We start from the raw sequence: 20,835 nt of genomic DNA, 5'->3' as shown, positions 1-20,835 counted from the left end.
CAGATGGCTTCAGCTTATGCTAACGGAAATTATTTTTGATTTCCACAGACAACCTTTTTAGCATAAGCTGAAGAGGTGTGTCGCAGCGGCCAGGGTGCCTGACTCCGGACCAAAGGGTTTGTGGTTTGATCCCTGGCTCCGGCGGCAGGTTAACCCAGCGCCATGTGACTCTGGGCAATAGCTTACTTAATCTTCCCGAGGGCCCCCAGCCCCGGAACACCTCCGTCGGAGGTAGCTGTGCGCTTTACAAATGCTGGCATTTACATTTACATTTAGATGTTCTAATACTTTCGAAGGAATACGAAAAATATCATTTATGTCAATCTGCATCATTTCATTGATTTCTTGATCACTTGCTAAGCGGGTATTTACATTTGTGACATTTTGTTTAGTCGGTATACACGAATTACAAGTAGAAACACAAAGGGTACAAAGCATTGGGCTGCATTGGATACATAGGCAGCAAGTGAAAAGAATATTAACAAATATACATAGAGCTGACAGAAATTTCCAGCCCCATACAGTAACAATGTTCCATAGTCATCAAGTCAAAGTCCAAGTTCCTGAATACTGGTGGATTTCAGTGGCTATTTTGTGCATCTTGGAAATTGCATCAAAAACAGAAGGGGCGTGGTCAGGGATGTAAATGCAACAGCTACTCCCGATGATGCGACATGCTCCACCATGGTCAGCCAGGAACATTCTATTTTAAAGAGTTACAATTCTCGCAGTTTGCAGTTCTTCTGTGATATTCCAAGCGCCATTGCTGTCTGATTGGTTACAGCTTCTACAGCACGTGTCAAGCGTCTGATTTTTCTTCTGTTTAAGGCTGCACCAACAAAGAATAGTCCCAAGTTAAAGTCAATATACTGCTGCAGTGCAGTATCAGTTTGATCCGCCTCATCATTATTTATTGACCTCTTGAGTCGGCTCTTAAAAATGTCACTATACAGTTTATAGTCTTTATGGTAGTATGCAGGTGCCAGAAACGCAGGTGGAAGCAAAAAGGACACATAGCAGCTTTCAGACCAATCATAAGGTAGATAATAATGACCTTTACTTCCGCAAATAAAATAGGTGTTGTGTGAGGACAAAAAACTGCTGTTGTTCATTCCAGTAATATTCAACACCATAGTACAGTCACTTTCTCCCACAGGAATATTGCCAATACTGCTCACACAGAGATCTGCTTGAGCTCTAGTAACAGCGATAACAGGAGGCCCATTTCCCCTGGTTGTTCGAGTGTTAGGGAAAACATAGTGCGCAGAGGAATTTCCTCGACGATACTCCTCCATTTTCCATATAGATCCATTAGCTTGTGCATCTCCGTCCTCATCAGGGTAACAAACTTTATTCAATTGAGCATTTAGTCTTCCTACATCAACATAAGTAATATTAGCAATTTTAGAAGTCCACAATAATGCAAACCAAGCTCTGCAGGAGCCATTATGTGAAAACGGCAAGGGAATAAAAGGTGTTCCTCCCTTTTTCTGATGAGCTGGCATCATTCCACATAACCAGTAATTTGTAACGTTAGTGGCATTGTGTGTTTGGTGCAACATCTGAATGAAAGTGTTATTGAAGTAGGACATTCTGTGCTTCTGCTCATGATAAGGAAGAGTGAAGTAATGGTGTTCAATGGGGACAGGAGTAGTAGCAGACAGTAGATTTCGGACAGGGGCTACTTCCTCTACATTCCATGTTATTGCAGCAACAATAACAAACTCTTGCAGCAGTTGGTTTCTTCTCCTTAGGCATATTCATTTAGTTGACAAACAACAAAACAGATGGTGCCCTAAGGTCCTGGAAGGCGTTGATTTCTTCACTGAGGTTGAGACGAGTAGTCACTAACAGGCTACCCCCCTTTGTAGTCAGGCTTTAACCACCCAGGACAGTTGCTCAAACAGTCTTTTTCAGCGATGTAGTGTATTTTTTCCTGGGTCGCAGCTGATATCAAGATGTACCAGGAATCGTGTGGTCCGGGAAGACTTCCTCAAATCCTTTAGTAAAGTAAAGTAACTGAGCTTATAAAGCGCCTGGTTACACTAGCCAGTGTGTCCCCGCGCTGTACCGCTGAGGAACCCATTCTGGCCTGTTCCTGTGAGGCGCCCACTCCTGGGCACCCCAAGGTGAAGCCAGGCATCCTTATCGATTAGGGCCGGTGTGGAGAATAAGCAAGCTATTGCCCAGAGTTGCAGAGTGGGACCCATGATTAGAGCAGGCACCGTGGCGAGAAGTATCGGGTCCGCGGACATTGAGCCCAAGACCCTGCCGCGACGGGAATTAAACCCTGGTCCCGGGTCAGATCTCTGCATCGGGGTCTGCCGCTCTGACCAGTGAACCACACTTCTCCACTTTAGGCGACACAGCTTGTCCTTTCTCAGTGACCAAGATAGCCCGGTGATCTGCCAATGCAGCTGGGCTCACTAGGTCTTGCAACACCTTCCGGCAGTGTGTTGCATGGACCCAGTTCTTCCGGTTCGTCACTCGAACTGAAGTCCTGGTAGCCAGCAGCACCTGCTCAGGGCCTCGCCATCTCGGTGCTAGGGAGCTGGCTCTCTGGAAGGACTTTATGACGACGTAATCACCATGGCGCAAGCAGTGGCCCTCACCTTGAGACCTGTCTGGAAGAGTCTCCTGGACTGTTGATAAGTAGAAGACAAACTGTCAGTCAACTGAGACAAATAGTTACTCATAAATACATAGGGTACATCATGTATAGGGCGTGGCTTAGGAATCCCCCAAATATTCATTGGCCTTCCAAAAACCTCATACAGTGTTAGGCCAGATCACGTATGTGGTATCAATCTAATAGACAGCAATGCTAAAGGCAGTGCATTTGGCCATTTCAAAGATGTGGAAGCCTGTATCTTAGCCAATTTCAATATGAGGGTAGAGTTGTAATGTTCCACTAGTCCTGCTGATTGTGAGTGAAAAGCAGCATGAAAAATCTGCTTAATTCCCAACCCTTTCATGAGATACTCAACAACTTGCCAAGTAAAATGGGGTCCGTTGTCACTCCACAAAACTCGACAAATGCTGAATCCCAGAAAGAACTCCTTTAGGAGCACCTTTGCTGTAGTAAGAGCTGTATTATTCTTTGTAGTGTATGCCTCCACCCATTTACTAAAGGCACAAACCACTACCAGAACATACTTTAGGTTGTTACAACGCTCAAGCTGTATGTAGTCCATTTGCTGGACCTCAAAAGGTGCAGTAGGTATTGCAAACCCTCCTGTTGGAGTTCGTGCTCCCTTTCCAGGATTATACTGGAGACAGATCAGACAGGACTGGCCTATTTTTTTTAGCCATACCAACAATCTCTGGATGATCCCAAACTTGCATAAGTTGCTTTGCTATTGAGAATGCTCCAACATCTGACGGCCCATATGCCATGTGAATCATAGGGTGTAAATAGGCTGCGGGTAACTTCCATTTTGTCATTTCTTTATTCCTCCAACAGCCCTCATCGTGCAATCCTTCCTCCTTGGGCCATTGGTCTAATTCATCAAAAGAGGCAGATTGTTGCATGTCCAGCACATCTTGCCTGGCATCGTGCCAACGTTCAGCCTGTGATTTAACTACATACATAGATGTGGTACTTCGCTGCATTACGGTCTCCTGAGCTGTGTAATCCGCAAAGACATTGCCTGCTCCTATTTTATCGGTCACTTTCTTGTGTGGGCTACATTTAACAATTGTCACTTTCTTAGGATAGCTCAAGGCAGTAAGGAGAGTATGTACTAATTCCCCATGCACTTTTTGTGTCCCATGTGAAGTGAGAAAGCCTCTTTCTTTCCAAAGTTGGCCAAAGCTATGTACCACACCAAAGGCGTATTGGCTATCAGTGTAAATGTTGACAAGCAAATCTGTACTAAGCTCACATGCTCTTGTCAGTGCTATTAACTCAGCTGCTTGAGCTGACGTCTGAGGGATACAAGTGTCTCAACTACTGTCTGAAGTGTTGTGATTGCATAAGCAGCAGATGTAGTGCCATCAGGCAACTTCAGGCAAGACCCATCAACTCACAATTCCCCATCAACGTAAGAAAGAGGTGTATCTTGTAGGTCAACACGACCCTTTGTTCTTCAGTAAGGGATATACAATCATGTAACTCTTGTGACTGAGACTGAGTAGCTGGAAGTGGCAACCTGGTGGCAGGATTCGGAGTCAAACATCTTTTCAACGTGATATGAGGGGCCAAAAGTGTCAATTCATATCCTGTCAAACGGGCACTAGTCAGATGCTGTGTTTTCGTTTGATTTAGCAAAGCATCGACTGAATGAGGTACTAACACAAACAATCTAAGTGACAAGACTATTCCCTCACTCTGACGTATGGACACAGCCGCTGCCGCTCGACAGCAACCAGGCAGCGCACGGGCAACTGGATCAAGGACAGCTGAGAAATATGCACAAGGACGTTGTTTAGCACCGTGTGTCTGTGTTAAAACCAAGAGGGCACAACCTTTCCTCTCGTGTACATAGAGTGTGAAAGTCTTAGTGTAGTCTGGAGTTCCTAATACTGGTGCAGAACCAAAAGCTTGACATAGCTGTTGAAAGGCATTCTGGCATTCAGTAGTCCATGGGAGAGGCATGGGAGTGTCTTTAATCAAAAGGACCAATAAGGGTTTAATAATGTACGAAAGGCTAGGGATCCACTGCCTACAGAAAGAAGTAAGGCCAATCAGTGCATGGACATCCTTCTGAGTACGGGGCACAGGAGTGTCGAAAATGATCTGTATGCGATGTGGTGGGAGTGAACTTCCCTCCTTTGACAGGAGGTGACCTAAATAGGTAACCTGCTGTCTACAAAATTACAATTTCTTCCAAGAGACTTTGTGATGATGAGAGGCAAGAAATGATAACAAGTACAGTATTCCTTCTTTACACTGCTCAGGGGTATTGGCAGCCAACAAGATGTAATCAACATATTGAATACGAGCCACCCCTTTCGATACAGGAAAAGAATCAATCTGCCTTTTCAATGCCTGGCTATAAATGCTAGGACTCTCTGCATACCCTTGTGGAGCTCTACAGAATCTGTATGATCTATTATTTAATGTGAAGCCAAACAAATAATGGCAGTCAGGATGAATAAGTATTGAAAAAAATGCATTCTTTAAATCAATTACACTAAATGTAGTGGCAGTAGGAGGAACCATAGTAAGAAGTGTTGTGATGTCAGAGACTACCGGGTATTGGGGCACCACAATTTTGTTAACCTCTTGTAAATCAATAAAGAATGTACATTTTAGTATCAGTGTCTCTTTTCAAAATAGGAAGGATAAGGCTATTACAAATGTTATAAGGGACTTCTTCCACAACCCCCACCGTGATCAAATCCTGAACAATGTGCGTCAATGCTTCTTCACCTTCCCGAGATATTTTATATTGGGGCAGTCGAGGAAATGAAGCACCTTCCTTCACTTGAATATGCACTGGTGGAATAACCATTTGTCCCACATCGGTATCTGATGTAGCCCATAAAGTACTAGGTAAAAATGGCAGAGTGATATCCTCTTTAATGAGACAAGACCTCTCAACCATTGGATAATTATCATTTAAGATAATACGCACACTTTCTGGGGAAAAACATATTGTAGCACGAAAATATTTGAGCATATCGATACCCACAATATTATCCGGCGTGTTAGGGAAAAGCAAAAATGGACATTCTGCAGTGAATGTATCAAGACTAAATACAAGTGGCTGTGAAAGTGGACTAAATGTAGGTGTCCAATCGAATCCTATCGATGTTATCATTACGCCAGACAGGGAAGCCCTAGGAACCAATTGTTTAGACAAAGCACTACGAGTAGCTCCTGTATCAACCAGAAACTGATCAGTAGAGCCCAAGACGTTTGCATCAACATAAGTACCTGTCAAATCTACTGGGACCTCAACCTGTTCCTTACCCCATCCTAGGCATTCCTATGCATAATCAGAATACCCAAGAACATCAGCCAAATAATCTGACATTTGATATTGATCCCGTCTGTCAAAAGTATTAGAATAATCTGGTCCATGTTCAACTGCCTCAAACCTGGGAAAATTTCCTAGTCCTCTCCTTTGTCCTGAATTCCCTGGGCGTCCTCTCATGCTTCCTCTACCCCGTTGATACTGCTGACCTCGCAAAAGGGGGCACTCACAATGCCAATGTCCAATCTCTTTACAATTAGCACACTGATCAGAAGACAAAGTTGATCGAGAGAAAGGGGGTGCACCCGGTGTATATACTGCACGTCTGCCTCTACCACTACCTCTGAATGGTGGGCCATATACTTGAGCCAACATAACTTTTGTCTTTAAATCCTTTACCTTCTTATCCTCTTTGTCCTTTGCTTCTAATTCCTGACGCACATAATACTGGGCCATAGTCAAAAGGGAGACTGGGGAAGACATAGTCCACAAACTCTCGCTGGCCTTAAGGCGACTAGCTATTTCTGGCAACATGTTAGCGACAAATTTGTCGACGAACAAATGCTTACCCATATCATCTGTCAATGACTGCCCACTAAAGTCATTGAATTTCTCTTCGAATTGTGTAAAGAAATTGTAAACTGTTTACAGGATGCCATGTTGTCCAATCTATTTTCTTAGGGGTATGAGAGTTTTCAACTTAGTCACAATAGCTTTCGGAAGATCTAATACCTCCTGTTGTGGTTTCTGAGCAGGTTCCCTAGCCGCATCTATTTCTTCTAAATGCACCCAAGTATCACCATATGCTACATTATCATCTATTTTCCGAACTGTTCTCCACATATCAGGGGGTTAAATAAGTCCAAAAAACATATCAATATCTGGCAAGGTCATAGTGAAGGAACTAATGGCTCCTTCCACTTCTTCATAGAAAGCAGGCGTATTTTTCCGCGGATCAGGCAAAGCAGCCTTAAGAGCCATAACATCTGCTCTACCCCAAGGAGTACAGACCTAATTATAGACAAAATACACCTTTGCATCATCTGAAGATTTATCGTCATTTGTGCCCGCACTCTTTGGGGGAACATACAGAAGCACAGCTTCACGCATTGGTTTTGCAGTAACTACAGTATCATTAGGGTCATTGTCTTTCTCCAAAACTTCTTCTTTTTGCACTGGGATCTGAACTGTTTGTGCAGTTTTAACTTTACCAGCTGATTTTTTATCCACTTTTAAACGCTGTGCATCATGTCTTAATTTAACTACAAGCCTAATTAGATCAGGTATATTTGAAAAAAGGAAAGTTCCATCACTTAATTGTTTATAATCAAAATTAATATAAATGGGCTCTAAGGTTTTAGAAATGTTTCTAAACCCAAGTATTACCTCCCAGGTAAACGTCTCTGCAAAATATAACTGCTCTAATCCTCCCACAGCTGAACCATTGCTACAAGGTCTGGACCAGAAGTATTCCCACAAGCTTCTTTGTGAGCAGTGGATCTGATATTGGCTTTTTCGTCAACAGTCAAAGTAGAGAAAGTCTGTCGCCCATCTTGCTTATCTAGGTCTTTATCATCTGAGGAAAAATGTTCTTCTTCAGAAAGATCATCCTCAGGGGCAGAAGGAAATTTATACGGGGGCGGAGGTCGAGCTAAAAAGGTGGACTCATCCTGAGGTTTATTAAGTATGGGATAAATGGGGGGCCTAATAGGGTACTGGCCAGTTACCTCTAAACGCCGCTCCCTTTCCTCTTTTTCTTTAATTGCCGTCATCTCTTTATTTTTTAATTCCAATGCTTTTTGATATATTGTTTTTCGCTGTTCTTTTTCTGCTATAGTTTCTTCTTTCCTCACTCTCTCTTGCACTTTTTTCTCCCACATTTGTACACATTCACACACATCTTGTCGACTTATTTTCTTGAATAAACACTGCTCTACATATTGAATCTTTTTAAATTCAATTGACCCATTCAGAGGCCATTGTAAATCAGGATCCTTTTTCGTATATTTGTTCCAAATTGTACTATACATTATGGAAGAAATACTGTATTTAATGTACATATGCCAATTAGGTGTCCCCTCTGGAGGAGCCGTTGGACTTCTGTCTAAATCTATTTTGGTACCTCCAAGACAGCAACACAGCTTACGCAGTGCGCTGGAAACAGGCATGCTACCAAATTTTTGTAAAATATTACTTTTCCAAAATATTCAAAAGTAGAGCAAAATCTCCACATTACCTGCCTTTATCTTTTGCAAAAAAATAAATCAAACAAACAAAAACCAGAATCTTGGCCAAGCAAATCAAGAGTGCCGCTTCAGTGACCTTACCAAACAAGAGTTCCCAACTTCCAACTGCCAATCTCTTGGTCAAACTAATGGTCACTGCAAATATTACGCCAAAGGATACCTCATTCAGGACCGGCAACCACCTGGAGAGTCAAACCAAAAAAACTGGAAAAATCCCTTTGGCTGCAAAGACAAGTGTCTACTCATGCAGGACGTCTCCTCAGCAAAATTTCCCTCTTCCGTCAAGACCACTCCTTTGGACGGCCGCGTCTCCGATGAGGCCCCACGAGTCGGGTGCTAACTGTGGAAATGTGCCTTTTAATGAGCACACCGCTGCAGGGTTCACCCTTATCTTGTCTATGGATCAATAGACCACCAAAATAGAGATTGACACTGAAGCTGGAATACAAAGAACAGTGGTAGATCACTTACTCAGCGAAGTGGGAGGGGGAACACAACTGCTTACAGCAGCCAGAAATATCTGACAGTTACATCTTTAACCAGGTGCCTTTCAGCATCTACAGGCCTTTTCTCAGCACGTGCTTTGCTTTGGCTCAGTACAGAAGGAGTTAACTAAAGTTGATGACACAAGCCGAATAGAAAGGCAAGTAACAGTGAAGACGTTAGAATTACATAGCTAACGAAATGGATGCCACAAACAAGATGACTTCAGCTTATGCTAACAGAAATTATTTTCGATTTCCACAGAGGAAGACCCTGTTCGGTGCAAGGGTGAGGTGAGGTGAGGTCCCATAATTCAGTTTAAAGCTTGCATAGTGAGCGTGTGTTGAAAAGGGCGCATGCTAGTTAGTGTTTTTGTTCAGGTGTTGTCTTTGGTGAGTTCAGGGTGGGACTGGTAGGTGGGGTAATGTGTGTCCAGTGGCAGGTGAAGTGGTAGTGGGTGAAGGTGAAAGTGTTTGTTGCGGTATTAGGGGTCAAGGGTGTAGAGCTCAGCGATGGTGTCCTCTTCAGGGGCAGGAAGGGTTGTGGCGCGGAGCGAGGACGGGTTGCCTTTGGCGCACCAGCAGTGCGCCCGCTGTGAGCATTCGCACACTCTTTTGTGTTGAAGTCTACCACAATTCAGTCCATATGGGACTTCAAGTCACAACCACTGGTACTCTACAAAGGACCTAGAATATTTTCACCTACACTGTGTTTGGACAATCTGCTCAGTATGTTGACTCATATCACTCAAGTGATGTGGCAATCAGAGAAGATGTAAGCAGTGGAGGAGAGCAGCACACTGTCTGCATCAGTCCTCTCAGGGCATTATGGTAAATGGATTCCTCGATGGTGTTGACATTCATATCTACAAAAACACAAATCACCTCGAGTCTCGTCTAAAGCATTAATGTAACCATTGATATACTAAAGTGGTGTCCTCGCAATAACCTAAAAGGTGTCAATCAGTAAGGGGAATCATCCCTTAAGGATTAGAACCCTCACTCACCCGAAGGTGACATGCTTCATCATATGGGTCCTCCTTACCAATGAAGAAATCCTAGTCAACACTGAGAGCTGCGACTTCGTGTTTGTTATGAAGGAGCTCAGAGATGTTTTGTTTCAAAGGGAAGGATGGATACTAATTCCCATATGAGAGAATGGTGGGTGTCGTGAGGTTTGCAGCGCTGTGTGAAAAATAGAGTTAAGTTAAAACTGTCTAGGATAGATGCACTAACATCCGTTTTATTTTTGTGCTCTAACTGGCAGATTTAAAAACGTAAGGCAACACAGTGGTATGGATTTATAACCACTGTCACATTAGGGTCAACATTTTTCAGCCCAATGATCAGATCCCTGTATCGGTGGCTTTCTTCAGGACCAGTTCTAATAGTATTGCTGCTGCTACAATTTGTGAAAAAAATAATAATAATAATAAGAAATTTATACAAAACCAGTATTCCTGTATCTTCTTATCAAGGAATACACCAGGTATCTGTAAATCAAGGAAAAAGAAGAATAGAGGAAATGAGAGAACAACCAAACAGTATGGACATCAATGACATGCTGACTAATGATACGTGTATTGTAACTATATCAGTAGCCCATGTGCGCTTTAAGTAGTCACAGAAATACTAGGACTTACCCTCCAAAGTAGGATAGCCCTGCCTCACCTCAACCTGGCAGCCTGCTCAGGAAGGAGGCCCCGCACTACGGGAAAAACCAAAAAACTTTCACTAAATCTTTCGTGAAATATGAAGCACAGATGTATATATATTTTTTTTGTCTTAAATTCATTAAGCACCATCAACATGTGTAGGTCAACGCAAGGAGTCTAAAATAACCAGCCGGTATCGAGACACACCGCAGGTAATTAGTTTACAGCTTGTGCAATGTTAAGCTTTTCATGCTAAAAAGTGGAGCATAATGCTTTGATAACAATTTGGTATAGCAGTAATACTCACACCATTTTAAAACTGTATTCGACATCCACACTACCTAAGTAAGGATATCTAGGCAGTTAGAATATTCAGATTTTCAAGACGTTGCCAGCCCTCTTTGTTTTTAAGATCAGAGCCAGAGTCAGAGTAAAGGACTAGATCCAAAAACGCTCTGCGGCTTACCTGTCCATCGGGACCTCGGTCATATGAGAGCTCTCCCCGGGAGGTACCGACCTGGAGTAGGTTAAGCTTCTTTATACTGATATGGAACGAGCGCGGGAGATTTGGGTCTTTTCGTGCCTCAGTTGGCCTAAGAATGCCTGATGGTAATTCCAGCGCGATCGCGCATGCGTTAATAAACACACTAAACCCTGTTTAGCGACAGTACTGAAATTCGAAGTGAGCTATGGTGAATTAGTTGTGAATTACACATTCATCTAATCCAACTGATTGCGGCGGGATGGCTGGACTTCTCGCTGTAGCATGATGATTTGTGAGAATTCGTGGTCTTGATACATGCGCATTACGGAGACATTAGTCTCTGGCGAGAGGGTCTCCGAGTTTGACCTAACACGGCAGATTAACTCATGTTCACAAAGGAGACACTACTCTTTATTATGAGGGCTGTGACGTTTGTGTTTTTAACATCGGACGTAATTGACTCCATACACAAGACATACATGAGCTTATTTGTCTTGGTGTTACGGTGAACACTCCTTAACTACTAAGGGCGTGTTAGTAAAACTGACAAGACGTGTAGCTTTTGTAGCTCACGCATGCACATCGCGAATTTTAAGCACAGGGTTCAGTGTGTTTATTAACGCATGCGCGATCGCGCTGGAATTACCATCAGGCATTCTTAGGCCAACTGAGGCGCGAAAAGACCCAAATCTCCCACGCTCGTTCCATCAGTATAAAGAGGCTTAACCTACTCCAGGTCGGTACCTCCCGGGCGAGCTCTCGTATGACCGAGGTACCGATGGACAGGTAAGCCGCAGAGCGTTTTTGGATCTAGTCCTTTACTCTGACTCTGGCTCTGATCTTAAAAACAAAGAGGGCTGGCAATGTCTTGAAAATCTGAATATTCTAACTGCCTAGATATCCTTACTGAGATAGTGTGGATGTCGAATACAGTTTTAAAATGGTGTGAATATTACTGCTATACCAAATTGTTATCAAAGCATTATGCTCTACTTTTAAGCATGAAAAGCTTAACATTGCACAAAGTGTAAACTAATTACCTGCGGTGTGTCTCGATACCGGCTGGTGTTTTTAGACTCCTTGCGTTGACCTACACATGTTGATGGTGCTTAATGAATTCAAGACAAAAAAATATATATACATCTGTGCTTTATATTTCACGAATGATTTAGTGAAAAATGTTGGGTTTTTTCCCGTAGTGCGGGGCCTCCTTCCTGAGCAGCCTGCCAGGTTGAGGTGAGGCAGGGCTATCCTACTTTGGAAGGTAAGTCCTAGTATTTCTGTGACTACTTAAAGCGCACATAGGCTACTGATATAGTTACAATACACGTATCATTAGTCAACATGTCATTGATGTCCATACTATTTGGTTGTTCTCTCGTTTCCTCTATTCTTCTTTTTCCTTAAATTACAGATACCTGGTGTATTCCTTGATAAGAAGATACAGGAATACTGGTTTTGTATAAATTTCTTTTTCTTATTATTATTTTTTCACAAATTGTAGCAGCAGCAATACTATTAGAACTGGTCCTGAAGAAAGCCACCGATACAGGGATCTGATCATTGGGCTGAAACATGTTGACCTTAATGTGACAGTGGTTATAAATCCATACCACTGTGTTGCCTTACGTTTTTAAATCTGCCAGGTAGAGCACAAAAATAAAACGGATGTTAGCGCATCTATCCTAGACAGTTTTAACTTCACTCTATTTTTCACACAGCGCTGCAAACCTCACGACACCCACCATTCTCTCATATGGGAATTAGTATCCATCCTTCCCTTTGAAACAAAACATCTCTGAGCTCCTTCATAACAAACACGAAGTTGCAGCTCCCAGTGTTGACTAGGATTTCTTCACTGGTAAGGAGGACCCATATGATGAAGCATGTCACCTTCGGGTGAGTCAGGGTTCTAATCCTTAAGGGATGATTTCCCTTACTGATTGACACCTTTTAGGTTATTGAGAGGACACCACTTTATTACATCAATGGTTACATTAATGCTGTTGACGAGAATCAAGGTGATTTGGGTTTTTGTAAAATTCTGTATTGGGGAATTTTCATTTCAGCGGTCTTTAAACTTATTCCCTTGGACCCCTAATCTACGGTAGTTTTTGCGACATTCATATCTACTCAAACGTTTGCCACCCAGTATTAGCACAGTCTGTGCTGGGAATTTCTGAGCACGTGTTTCAAGCTTAATTGGCACTCCTCTGCAATAAGCAATTGAGTTTGGGGGTGCTTCGGAAGCCAGCTTTGGTATTTCAGGTGATGTAATACTTTAGGCACACAGGTGTATTCCCAGAGCTAGTGATCCCAAGGAATTTAAACAATGCGGAAGAACAGCACATTGCCTGCCAGGGTCACAATTACCTCGTACAGTAGTGTTCCTCAGTGGTTAATGAGACAATTTTAGGTGTTTCATGAAAGTTAAAGCAATAAACAGAAATCCTTTTAAATCTGTATTTATCTTGTAACTTGTGTTGTGCTTCAAAGACATAGTCAGGCTATAACATCTGGCAAAATTCTGCATTTTCATGGGGATAGGTGTTTACAACCTCCTCTCATTTTGAAATCAGAGAAAGAAAAGTTAATTGAATTATGTGACTATCCTGCTTGGGTACAGGTGTTTGAAAGGTAAAGGTGTAGGATGCCATTTTTTGTAACACACAACACAATGTAAATACCTGCAAGTGAACTGTAGACATTCAGCAGTTAGGAAAGCAAAATTAAACCCAATTTATTTTTTCTGAGTTTTATATAGAGCAAACTAAACCCGAGACATCGGGTATCAGAGCGATTTACATGAGCACCAGTTTCGTTACAGATGAACACATTCATTTTTGTTAGGCACAGGGAGATGAAGTGATTTGCCCATAATCACAGGATGTTGAGCATCCTTGCTGAGACTCGAAACTGGTTCCACAGATCCAAGGGCGACCGCTCTAGCCGGAAGGCTGCATCCTCTCCCCTTTTATTTGTACTTCTGAAGTGATGGAAATAAAGATTTTAATAGGATCAAAACAATTCAAGACACTTTACTTGATGATGCCAAGGATAAATGTCAGTGCTCTACCACGCAATGCCTCAGGTCCACTAAACCAAGGCAGGTCACAAAAGCTTGTCGTTCTAAAAAAATGGGTCATGGCTCTAAAAAGTTTGGAAATGACTGTCATAGAGTTTCATGATTTTACAGCCTGATTCATCATTGTTAAATCCGGTCGCAAAGGGCCAGATTCTGAGAATCTGGCCCTTTGCGAGCGGTATTTTTGCATTTGGGATTCATCATCCCAAATGCAAAAATCGCTATTTAAGAATTCGCATATTTGCGAGGAATAGCATTTAAGGAATCTCTATTAGAGATTCCTTAAATGCTATTCTTGAAACATTTTTAAATTGCGAATTCGCAAAAATTTCCCGCTATTTACCGCGAGGTTAAACCTCGTGGTAAATAGCGGAAACATAGAAAAATGCATTTAAATGCTTTTTTCTAAGTTCGATGTTACACACACACATGTCCTTGGGACATGTGTGTGCGCAACACCAATGTAGCATACATTCATTTCAGGGGTGCTACAGGGTGTCCTCTGGACACCCCTGCACCCTTGAAATCGCAATTTCAATATACGAATCGCTAATTGCGATTCGCACATTGAAATGTCTTCCCATTCATTCCTATGGGCCTTTGGGCCCATAGGAATGAATGGGGAGATATTCCTTAATTGCGATTAGCAATTTGCTAATCGCAATTAAGGAATAATTAGAAATCGCAATTTATTTAGCGATTTCTTGGTGAATAGCATTTTGCTATTCCTTAATAGCGATTCCTTAATAATCGCTATTAAGGAATAGCAAATACTCACCTTGATGAATCAGGCTGTTAGTGTTTTAATTTTTTTAGAAGTCCAGAGTTTTGCAGGAAAAGAGCAGCTTCCTTTGTGGTGATCTGGGTAGAATAGTGTGCTTATGATGTCGCTTGTTCATTACCGGAAAACAAGTCCTTCTTAAGATGGCTGCCTTTGAGAGATCTGGGAAGGAAGCAGCTGGCCAGCAGAAAGAAGGGCATCATGGAAAAGGGTGAATATTAAGCTGCTTTAGATGGCAAAAAAAGAAAGAACTCATTTTTTACCTCCTCTTTTTAAACCCTCTTTTAGAACCTCCATTTTTCATAAGTGTTCAGTACCATGTTTGCTTCTATCCCTGCAATCTTATTCGTGAAAGATGCACTTGGAGGGCAAAGCATGACTGCTTCATAATACAACTATTATGACATATATCATGGATCTTAATATCAGCCACATAAAGCCACCACCCTGAAGGTATAGCTGTGCCCGGGTTTCTCATCTCTTGTCTTTTCTGCACCTCCTTACAGATTCAACGTGCCGCCGCTCCTCAACTATACAAATGACGCAGGGAAGAAGGTTCACCTCGTCACTGTAAACCCGAGCATTGTAATTACAAGGTACCATCAAGACCCTCAGATTTACTTCTACAACAGTGACCTTTTTGGCTCTTTTCAGAGTTTTTATTTTTTACTTCAGTTTGCCGCAGGGGCAAAATACCTCAGAAAAGCCAGAAACCAGTGTTGATGGGTGGGTCGCCATAAAGAAAGAACTATTTCAACAGTGCATTGTTTTCAATACTAGTTCAGTGTTGTGGCAATGTAAAAATTTTTTTTAAAAACGTTGTTTTTTTTTTATAATGCTCCTCACCCCATTCCACACCTTTGTCTGTAGAGTTCTCCCGCATCATGGTCATACCAGTGCAGAATGTGGGCTACATCAGTTCATAACATAGCATACTTGGAAGGGCACTTTTGAGGCAGATTTGTCCTGCCACCCCATCCATTTTTCGTGTTTCACTGCTCACCCCACTACCCTCCACTATACTGTCCCTTTGATCTTTCATTAAAATAAATTCCCTCCGAGCCATTTTGGATGCTGTTAAAGGTCAAAATCTTTCTTGTCTGCTCTGCTATTTGTACTTACAACACGAAAGCTTGACCGTAAGTCTCACTTAGGCATTTGCACTTATATTCTATTCTGCCTTTCAGATTTCAAAATTTAAATCACAGAAGGAAAGCCTTTGTTGACATGATGCAGCCCTATGGAGATGCCCTCATCCTGATGCCAACGTTCTCCTTCACGTTTAACACTGAGGTGTCCTTCAAGGTCCAGTACACGCTTGAGGACTTTGGCCTGGCCTCCAAGATGGTGTCCTTCCATCCTGTGTACCTTCAGAAGCTGGCAGAGTACTGGAAGGACAAGGGGCTGAAGGCACTGAGGTTGTCATCGGGATTCATGCTGGTCAGTGCAGCCCTGGAGCTCTGCGACACCGTTACCCTCTATGGCTTCTGGCCATTCCGCACCGACTGGAAGGGCAGGAAGCTCAGTTACCATTACTATGACCAGATCATGGTCAGCAAGGTTATGCACGCCATGCCTATGGAATTCTTACTCTACTCTCAGATGCACATTGATGGAGCACTGCGGCTACACGTGGGGCCGTGTTTCTGACATGGGACATTGGTTCAGATTAATCCCATGTTTTATTTCCGTTTAAGAGGAGTAATTCTGGAGAATTACTGGCTTACGCATTACGCAACATGCGTGAAATGTTTGCCATTTTGCATAATATAAATTCATGTGTCGTTTTTGTACGCAGGAATCTGGTTCAAGATATCTCGCCAAGACACAATTTCTGCTCAAAGCAGTCTCCCACAGTAGCTTGTGTAAGTTTTCCAAGCGATATTGGTCCTCTCCTAAAAAAGTCACGTGAGATACTCGGCATGGACCTTTCTGTAAATGAGCAGAACGTTCCCAACATTTTGAAGGGGAAGAATGTAAATTAGATGCAGGTCTACTTCATGCAATGCTGTGTCTGACTTTGCACTCCACTGATGCCAATGAGCCCAAGATATCTTGTAAACAAATGCCTTCACTCGTTTATGAGGATGTTCCAGAAAAACACCCCTTGCCTGTGTTTCTTTATTGATAATTAAATAGTAATAAACATATACTGGTTCGAATAAACACATTACTTAATATTGTACGCATTTTGTTGTATCTTTTTCATATATATTCAATAAAAGATTTTTAATAAAGACCAGCAAGTAGAACTGACATGGTGGTTAGATGAGCTGTGGCAATCCTGGTATTGGGATGTGCACACTTGTTTTTTTTGGCTGAAATCACAAAAGGTCCACTCACTGATCACAGTTCTGAGCCACACAAGAGAACCCTCCTTCTTTCATTCAAGAATTGAATTATACCCTCCTTGCTTTAATCAAGAAATTAATAAACCCTCCTCGCTTCAATCGAGGATTGAACTTTACCCTCTTGCCTTTAATTAAGGATTGAGTAAAACCTTTTTTTGCTTCAATCATGGATTGAATTATGCTGTCTTAGTTTCAATCAAGGATTGAATTATACTTTTCGGCCTCCAATCAAGAACTGAATTCTACCCTCCTTGCTTTATGTGTTGAGTTATTTCCTCTTTGATTTTATCTTAGATTGCATTGTTCCCTCTGTTCTTCATTCATGGATTGGATTATACCCTCCTTTTTTTTAGGTCGAGCATCAGCGCACATGCATTTTCTGCAAGAACTGCTATAATCCCTCTACCGTGAATAATTTCATCTGCTGCTTGCCATTGGCTCTTAACACCATCACTCCTATATTCTGGCTCCTTATTGGTCATTGCTTCGGATACATCACTTCCGTTCTTAAGTCAGGAGCAACGGCCAACTACAGTTCCTTACACTGTTGGTCTTCAGCTATTTCTTTGGGGACTACTTTTTTTTTTACATGTGCCCCAAGCTGCATTTTTTATTTTAATATTGGCTGAGCTAAGCACTGTGCTCGCATTGGCACGTGCCCACGTGTTCCATTTTGCTTAGCAGAGCAGCCGCCATGCTTCATATTTAAGCACAGCGCCAGTTTTGCACGCTCCGGCTTGTTGTTTCTCCCTCTCTGCTCCATTGCTTGTGATTGTGAATAAGTCGACATGCGTGGCAGAGGTGGGTTACATGTTTGCTTATAATCAGCGCAACCACCACGTCACTTGATCTTTAAACATGGCGGTTGCTTTGTACGCACCAGCACTTTGTTTCTCCCTCCCTGCTCCATTACTCATTTACTGGTTTGTCGTGAACCCAGGTTGGTTGTCCCCAATATCTGTAGTGTTGAGTATTGCAGGTTGAGTACAAACACAGGACACCAAAATGCTCTGGGTAAGGCAGACTCTATTGTGGTAATTTAGGTTGCCATATAAACCCACCAGCCAGCATCTCCACACCTTCCATGGGCTTTGGTATGCAGATAACATTGCACGTGACCAGAACGCACTCTTACATGCACACAGCCCTTAGTTATTGTGCTTTCTATGGACAACATAAGAAACGCCCGCTGATAGTTGGGCATTAGGCGTGTGTCGACTAGGCTGATTCCGGAAGTTGCGTGTAGAGCAGGCCTTCGCTGTGTATTTTGGGAAGGCTCCTTTTTGCCAGTTTCAGTCAGTGGAGAAGAAGTGTGGGATAGCAACGGATGGTTAGTTTGTCTGTTGCCGTCCAAGGTAACTGCGGATGTACCACCCTCCCCCTACCAGTCACTGACAGTCCCCTTTAATTTTTTTCCGAATATCACACGTTGCACTTCCGTCTGCTCCTTGCGGAGACTGATCTACGACTCTCTGCGTGACATCTCATTGTTCAGTCAGCCACAATGTAGCGCTCAGTGCTCGAGGGCAGCTTTACGAAGCTCCTGGGGTGGTGGTTTCAGAACTCTGCTCTACTCGATGTTACTTAACTCGAAATGGGAGTTAAAACGTATCACGCACAGCCTAACATTTCTTTGCCCTGGGGTGGTTGCAGCGGATCTGCGACTGCCTGACACGTCCCTTGGAGAAGTCGGTGCTTGACGTTCCTTAACTCTTCGTGTGATTACACTGGAGCTCACACTGACATTTCTTATCACCTGCATTTCATAGCTCCTCGTGTGCTAACACTGGTTGACATTTCCCAGTACCTCTGCCAACTTAGCCAATGCTCCCTGCCCTATATTTCAGCAGCACTCTCTGGCTCCTTGGTTATTTCTTTAGTTCAGTTCATGCCACACATTTCTCTTATCCAGGGCGCCTACTATTTCTAGCTTTCTCCCTTTCATTTCTCTTCTGAATAGTCAGCATGAAATATGACACACCTTTGCAAACTGTCCTGTCATCAGCTATTGAATTCTAACAAACATACAATGTTGGATATCAGATGTATGCGGTTGACACAAAGTATTATTCTGAGCTTATAGATGAGCCTGGCAACCTTCACAACTTGCCTCACTACTTTTTGCAAGTTTATCTTTCGGTGCAGAAAAAAGGTCTTTGTAAACACTCCTAAAAACATTTTCTAGGGCCCTCTTAAACCTTCACACTTCCCCGTACATTGATCGGAGGAACTGGGTATTCAGCAATCCCCAATTTGGGCGTGTTTTCATAGTGTCCTCTCACATTCCCACTAAATAAATGAGTTCTTAAAAACTGCATCCCTTCCCCCCATATATGTCTACTAAAGTGGGTTCTGCTGTTGCCACAATAATTACAAGAAGTCGTTGGTCTGTCTGATCCTGTTTGACTTTTTGCAAACTCCAGAGAATTTTGGCTTTTTCTTTCTGGTTGAAAAGATACTATACTATTAATCTAGCCCTGAAATTTCCATAAACGCTTTACAATGATAAAAAAGCTACACAAAAAAATCCTGTTTGCTCTAGGCTCAATAAAAGGGTATGATTGGATGGTGGCTTCATTGACATAGTACCATGGGATGACCCTGAACATTTCATTAATGCGCCCCAGATATACCTAAGCCAGACTATGTTGCTTGTGTTCCTATCTGAAGCAAACCTGGTCTGACATGTGAGGTTGGAGTGTTCCTACTGGATGAGAGCCAGGCCTGGGTTGCATATGGCTGGTTTCTGCCTGGAGTGGCATACCGAGGAAAAAGATGGAATGGAATGCCGTCCCCAAATACACCCGTGGCTGGCATGAATTCAATAGAAGATATTTCTAATACCAGAGCAACATTATTAATTCCCATCTGCCTACAATTCTCATAATTCCCTGTGGCTCCCATCTCTTCACCTATTCCATTCTACTTCCGAGTCCTCCCAGGTTTTCAAAAATCAGCACTCGTCACCTACTGTCCCCCTCAGTCCTTCTAGCCACTGACAAATAGTTGACTACTCGCTGTCATCATTCTCCACCGTTTGACGCATGAAACTTCCAGGATGATTGTGGAAAGATCATCTCTTTACCCTTTACTTAACTCACACTACAGACGAGCTTCAGTGGAGGCATTGCATATTGATGTAACGTTTAGAAAAGTACAGACAATTCAACCCTCAGGGCATGCGCACCACTATTCTAAGCAGTTTGTTTTCGATACAAACAATGCCCTATTATGATTTTACAAAATAAATGGAACCCTTCACTTTATGGCGAAAGGTGTCACTTTTTAAAACTGTTCCCCAAAAATACTAAGTATTTTTTTTCCTGCTAAACTGCCTATAATGCACAGACTTGCAGAGTTTGGTAAGTGTGGATAGAGCTTTATTTATCTATTTATTTATTTGCAGGTTTGTACCGCGCTAGATTCGACGCCCGGAGGAGTATCTCCGCGCCTTTAGGCATCTACAGCATATGTTTGGGGAAGAACCAGTGTAGCACTCGTTCTAGTGTTGGAATAAGAAGGTCTTCAGCAGTTTTCTAAATGGTAGATGTTCTACACATAGCCTGAGAGACTTTGGGAGACTTTATATATAAAATCCTATTTCGACAAGCGCATACATCCTACTTACTAAAGGTCTCCGCCTTTTCAGCGCATGCGCGCTGCGTAGGCGAGACGTAAATATGACAAAATAATGAAGGGGTGATTTTCAGAAAGTGTGGTGCAGTACGCCGCATAATTTGCCTTTTCATGCATAAAATTTAGTCAACCCTGTTGTATAATTTGGACCTTTCCTGCCTCAGCATTACAGAGGCCTTGCCCCTAGACCCAAC

At 42.6% G+C, this 20,835-nt stretch overlaps 1 protein-coding gene across 1 annotated transcript in view; it reads left to right on the top strand.

Annotated features, from left to right (window-relative positions):
* The window catches only part of LOC147678579 (alpha-2,8-sialyltransferase 8F-like), a 165,581-nt gene extending 148,780 nt beyond the window's left edge, over window positions 1–16,801 (top strand). The window contains exons 6-7 of the mRNA XM_086946603.1: window positions 15,161–15,250; window positions 15,842–16,801. Coding sequence (XP_086802729.1) covers window positions 15,161–15,250; window positions 15,842–16,304 — 553 coding nt within the window. The 3' untranslated portion in view covers window positions 16,305–16,801. The remainder of the gene's footprint in view (window positions 1–15,160; window positions 15,251–15,841) is intronic.
* Window positions 16,802–20,835: the final 4,034 nt, after the last annotated feature.

The sequence above is a fragment of the Lissotriton vulgaris genome, chromosome 12 (assembly GCF_964263255.1).
Source record: "Lissotriton vulgaris chromosome 12, aLisVul1.2, whole genome shotgun sequence".
In the NCBI taxonomy this organism is placed as follows: domain Eukaryota; kingdom Metazoa; phylum Chordata; class Amphibia; order Caudata; family Salamandridae; genus Lissotriton; species Lissotriton vulgaris.
Note: the sequence above shows the minus strand (reverse complement) of the source record. Positions and strands in the feature narration are given on the sequence as shown.